Raw genomic sequence first — 6317 nt, forward strand, 5'->3', positions numbered from 1 at the left:
CCACACAGCTTGGTGTCGTCAGCGATATAATATTAATAACATTAATTATAATAATATAATTCTAAAATACAGAGATTAAAAGGAGGGTGGAAAAAGTGTGTGGGTGGTTTTTTTTTCTTTAATCAGTGATTTAGGAACAATGGCAATGTCTATTAGAGCTCACTTACCAGAAAAACAAGAGTTCTCACCATGTTCCTCTTGTGTGTCTTTTATCTTCTGAAATACTGAAACTTTCTGCAGTCTCTTTAGCGAGCTTTTTTCTGCAGTAATACCTTTTGTCCACCAATATTGTTCAGCCTCCAGAGTAAACTGTGCATAGCGCTGTTTCAACTTGACCTTTGTTTTCTGTACATAGGGATTCCCATGTATAGGGACACAAGTTCAACCTTTTTAGCAGCCAGTCCAGCTCTTCTGCACATTTCAGATGTCTCCAACTTGCTTTTTCTTTGACACTGGTCCTCCAAACTGCAGCTCTTAGCTGTTTGTCTCTGTGTTACAGTTATCACTCTCGGCTTGTATTTTGATTTCTACTTTTTTTTTTGTCTTGTATCCTTGCCATTCTCTCACTTTTCTGGATTCCTACACCACCCTGTCTGTTCTGTGTAACTTGTGCTCAGTCGGTAGTAATGAGGTCAGTATCACTCGTGAAAGTCAAACTCTTTACCATCATGCTTCATAGCATGTTTTGTCACTTTCAGATCTGTTTGAAAAAATGTTATTGCTTCCAGTACTGAACAGTTTTGACAAGAGTGTGCATCCTAGCCTAGCCCTTTGTCAGCTAGAGCCGTACTGCATCTTTCTTGTGTATTTCATGGCATTCATCCGTTTTTCTGAGTGTTCTCTTCTGGGTGAGAACAGTTCTTGCAGTGTCTGGTATTCTTCAAAACTGTCATTTCACTGCCAAGAATGTAAGATGAAGAGAACTAAAGAGAGTTGCAAAAGCAGGACAAAGCTGCTAGGTTAGCGATGAAAGACGTAACGTTTTGATGACTGTTCAGCATGAAATGCAGCATTGGAAACCCACATGTAATCGTCTAATCAGAGTCCTAGTTCTGGACATTCAGCTCTTTCTTCAGTTACAGCATAACTCGGAAGAAATTTCTAACTTATTACTGTATGGTATGCTTGGTCTGGCTTGTAATTGCGACCCCTAGAACAGATGCCCAGGTCTCTCTCGTGCATTTGGGCCTCACCCTGTACTAAATGCCTCAGCATCTGTCAGTATCATCCATTGCCTCCGAGCCAGCTACAACCTTGTTTCAAAGAGGTGGCTGACATCAGGTTCAGAATACCTTTCTCATTGTTTGAACAACATACTTTGAGTATTTTGGAGTATTAATAGTTGGTTTTAAGTGTTGAAATTACACATTGTGGCAAAAAAACCCCATCTAACTAGGTGTCTTGTCCTAAGTAACAAAATAAGTGCCCATATTTTTCAAGGGTTCTGATTATCAGTTTAGAAAACTAAAGTTTATATAATAGATAAATTATGATTCTTCAGCTGAATATGAGATTTCAGTAATAGGTATTTGTCATGTAGCTCATCTAGAGCAGAATTCACTCACAGCAATTTCTGAAGTAGGAAAGACCTGATCTTGAAAAGACTTAAAACACAGTAACAAAACCCAGCCAGTGCCTGCCTGGATGACTCTGAGTGTGCACCTGTGATTTGTAAGAAGAGCAGAGAGGAGTAAGACAAATGCTGCCTTTATGAGGACTGTCATGGGATTTGGAACCGTTCAGGGGCAGACACTTTGCCTTTTAAATTTTCACTTCTTTGCCTAATCAGGATGAGTAAAAGCAACAATAACACCACCCTCCCACATTTCCCTTGGTGGTTGCTTCAAACTATCTTTCTCAAAAACTTTAAAAATAATGTTTCAACAGAAGGTTTAGCAATGGGACTAAGCTTTTGGGAACAGCACAGGACTAGGCTACTGTATTAAATCAGAGTCAACATGACCTGTTTTCTGTCCATGGAAAAATGCCACTTTCGAAGGACTGAGTTTTAAGACAAGTTTGAGATTCACATAGAATCCCTAGAATTAAACTGGGTAATAAGATGAAAAAAAAAAAAACCAAACCAAAACCACCCCAAACCCTTACTCATGGCTAAAGAGCAATAGCAAAGTAGGGAATCCTGTTCATGTGTAAGATATTGACATCTAAGCTAACTGAAGGCTGCAGAAACCATTGGTTGCTAAGCACTGGAAAAATAATTGATGGAAGAATTTCCTTCTCTGATTATTTTGTTTTATCTGATGCAACATAATGCCCAGTACCATGGCCAGTTATCTTGGTCAGTGTCACTGAAACTCTAAAAGAAACCACACAAATTGTTTTTACTGTGCTTAACTCATTTGCATTTGAAGTGTTCCTTGCATGGACAAAATGCTAAGTTTGAAACTAAAAGTATTGATTGGGGGTGCCTAAAATTAGTCTCTAAATCAGCTATTCAGCATGTTGGTAAAAAATTGTGAAGAAAGTATGCAAATGCTGAGAAGCCTGTGGGCAGTTAGCACTTCTGAACATCGAGATATTTCTCTGTGCATGCTTATTCAGTGCATCCAGGGTTCTTATATGTCTGTTCCTACTTAATGTCGCAAGGCAAGGCTCTCTCCTGCAGTGCCAGAAAGCTTTGCCCCTGCTGCGTCTGAAAGGGGGAGGCCAGCTAACAACTGGCCTCTGCCTTCGCTTCCTGCAGAGTGTAAATGCTGTGAAACCTTCACTTGGGGGATTCTGGGTAGAAGAGAGATACAGAAAGTTGATCTGAATTTACATACATTTTTAAAAGGACCGTTGTTTTTAAATGCATGATATAGATACATGTATAAGGAAAACAGATGCATAGGAAAACACAGTGTAGAAAGGTGAGCAAATCTCTGTGTACACAGGCAGAAAAAGGGGAGATGGTTCTAGGTTTAAATTTCTTTGACTTTCAGTTTTGAGCTCCAGTGCAGAGCTGTTCTGTCAGCTATTTGCTTCGACACAGAACTTCACAAGCACTGAGGTATCCCCAAGCCCAAGCAAGTTACTCTGGAATTTCAGCTTGTTTTGCAGTTCTCCATCTGTACGGAGGGGGGAGTAGCATCCCTGTGCCCCGTGGAGTACCGTGGGAGTCGGAGAGCAGCTGTTTAACTACCAAAGGCAGTACATGATGGAGAGCCCTGGGTGGGGGGAGAAGGGAGGGACACCTGTGACTGCTAAGTGCTTTTTTAAATTTCCTGCTACTTGGGAACGTAACAAACGGAGACCAAAACAGGAGGCAGGGTTAGAGTAAGAACCCAGAGGTGTATACAAGGGGTGGGTTTTTTTGACATTACACCCTGCTGGGAATCCCTGGAAGTGCCACGAAGACAGCAACATCTGCAGTACTCTGATGCAAGGTCTCTTCTGCGAAGCTGAAGGTCCTGATTTGTGTTTTCCCTTTGTAGGTATTGTTATGGTCCTCTCACTCCTGTCAATTGTATATGGTGCCTTACGCTGCAACATCCTGGCTATTAAGATTAAGTATGATGATTATGATGTCAGCGTGAAACCAGCCGCCTACCTCTGCATATTCATGTGGAGAAGCTTTGAGATTGCTACGCGAGTTACAGTGTTGGTCCTTTTCAGCTCAGTCCTTCAAATCTGGATCCTCCCCGTTGTGCTCGTGAATTTCTTTGGTTTTTTCTTCTACCCGTGGATTCTCTTCTGGCAAAGCAAGTCCCCATTTCCCGAGAACATAGAGAAGGCGTTGAGCAGGGTCGGCACTACCATCGTCTTGTGCCTGCTCACCTTCCTGTACGCTGGCATCAACATGTTCTGCTGGTCGGCAGTGCAGGTGAAGCTTAATGATCCTGACTTAATTAACAAATCCCAAAATTGGTACCGCCTGACTGTCTATTACATGCTGCGATTCATCGAGAATGCATTCCTCCTGCTGATGTGGTACATCTATAAAACAGATTTCTACGTGTATGTCTGTGCCCCCTTGTTGGTCCTGCAGCTCCTGATAGGTTACTGCATGGCTGTCCTCTTCATGTTGGTGTTCTACCAGTTCTGCCACCCATGCAAAAAGCTTTTCTCCTCCAGCATTTCCGAAGGTTTGCTCTCTTGTTTCAAGTTCCTCTGCTTTATTTGCAAGCCTCCCAAATCCACCATACTGACGGACAAGGCAGAGGTGAAATCTCTTGAAAATACTGATGAAGCACGGAGCAGTAGCAAGACAATAGATTCTCAGAAGGGGTATCTTCATCAAAGTGTTTCTTCCAATGCCTAGTACAACAGGAAGCAAGTAGGTGCCTTTGGGAGGTGGCAGGTCACCTGCTGCTGTGTACCTTGGACATCATGTCTTGTGGAAGGGATTTCTTTCTTGGAGGTGTAGCACTGCATGACAACTGACAAGCCTACCTTCGTGGGACACTTAGTGTACGACTGTGTATCTGTGTGGTTGTGTACAGAGGGTTGATTGTAGACTTCTATTTCAGCGTTTTTGTTGCACATAGGTTTGTTATTGTGTGCTCACTTTGAAATCATTGTAGGAAGCATCCTTTAAAAACTGGCCTGATGCTCATCTTACCCAGGAAATGTGAGGATGGAAGGAAATGCATCTTATTGCAGATAGGAAATCATTATAGCATGCCATCCTAGCATGGAAACAGAGCATAGACCTTGACTATGTATTGATTGTAGCTGTGGTCTGCTTTGATCAAGTTGCAGACATTTTTTTACACTGTAATCAGCATAATAAGTTAATATTTCTCTCTGTGCTATAAGAATTGGACTTCTGTAATGCACTGTAGTCTGGGTGAAGCAGCCAATTAGCCAGCACTATCACTGAAATGTGCCTGTTACTGAGAATGGACGGAGGGGTTATTGGCTTTGCACTTTTTCACCCTTCATATTTGCTGCTTGTTAGTAAGGGAATTCAATTTAACACATGAATTGTGATATTCTGGAATAGCTCATTGTTCTGACGTTATCATGTATCTAATACTTTGTGATGTTCTGGTGTCAGGGTGGTGTTCACTTTAGGTAACTTTCCATATTGTAGAAGTTGGGTAGATAGTGTGAACTAGTCATGGAGGTGCTCTCCAGAGCACATCTCCAGGGAATAATTCAACCCAGTTTAAAATGTCCTCTGAGGCAGATGATCTGAAGCATTCGCTGGAGCCCTATTCCGCAGTGTTAACCAGGTGCCTTGACGAGTTGTGACTGTCCGACCCCCTTTTGGACGGCTGAAGTTAGGAGATGAGCACTATCCTGACTGCCAGGGGCTTGGTAGTACACCAAATGGGCAACTCGGGGACTTGCTCTGTGAGGAACGAAGACACCAAGTCCTTCTTTTTGAGGCTGTGATATGTTATGGTTAGTCTAATATCAGTAGTTCAAAACCCTCTGACTTCGTTACCTCGGAAGTACCACAGGCTTGAAATGTGAAGGAGGCAGTGGAAGTCATTGACTTTTTCTTCTATGCACTCTATAACCACAATTAGAAGTGTTTCTGTACTTTGCAAGTTGCTGAGAAAGCTTTAGGAGATGAACACCTAAGAATTTAGTGTAAATACGTAAAAACAACTATTTTCAAAAATTAAGTGAAAGCTTTTTGCACTTGGTTTGCTTAGCACCTTGCATTTCTTTTGAGTACTACACATTATGGCTGCAAGTGGAAGCAATTCCTGACCCAAAGTATCTCCTAGTGTCCTAAGCTTAGCCTCCATCCTACCGTCATGGAGAATGTGAAGTTCTTCAGTAGGGTTGGCATCAGCACCGTTGTACTACAAGTGTCTCAGATTGGTGTCAGAGATTGTTTATAATGAAAGATGCCATGTGCAGTGCTGCTAAGAGCTAAGCTGGTTGTGGTTTTCCTTTACTGCACTGTGAATGGATGTCTTTGTACTTCACTTTTATAATGGAGCTGTGGTTTTTATTTGGCTTAATATGTGTCTGAGTGTTGTGTATGTGTATATAACTATTATTGGTGGGTGGTAATGGGCATTTTTGGCCTGAGCTTGCCATGGGAATGCACCTTACATATCTGGGGAAGACACCAAATACCTCTGTTCTAGTTTCTCTCTCTGAGGAGCATAGAACAGCAAAGCGACTCCTTGAAGACACCACCGTGTTTCTCTGTACTTCTGTAGGTAGAAGTATAGTTTAGTGTTTCTCTGTACTCTTCCAGAGGCAGAAGAGTATTTCAGATGGTGGTGGTTTTTTTCTTCAGTAATGAGTTAAAGGAGCAAGTGAGAATGTAGCCCTTGCTTCCAAACGTGCAGAGTTCAGCACCCAGGGCCAAATTTTCAGGTATTCTTAGCTAAAAACAAGCATCTGACTAC

At 42.0% G+C, this 6317-nt stretch overlaps 1 protein-coding gene across 1 annotated transcript; it reads left to right on the top strand.

The window, feature by feature from the left end:
- Positions 1 to 3434: 3434 nt before the first annotated feature.
- On the top strand, positions 3435 to 4261 carry XK (X-linked Kx blood group; the record flags this gene model as incomplete). The annotated part of the gene is made up of 1 exon (XM_010153753.1): positions 3435 to 4261. A coding segment is annotated over one exon (827 nt), but the record flags the coding sequence as incomplete, so codon positions are not given.
- Positions 4262 to 6317: the final 2056 nt, after the last annotated feature.

This window comes from Eurypyga helias, unplaced genomic scaffold, assembly GCF_000690775.1.
Source record: "Eurypyga helias isolate BGI_N326 unplaced genomic scaffold, ASM69077v1 scaffold36016, whole genome shotgun sequence".
Taxonomy (NCBI): Eukaryota; Metazoa; Chordata; class Aves; order Eurypygiformes; family Eurypygidae; genus Eurypyga; species Eurypyga helias.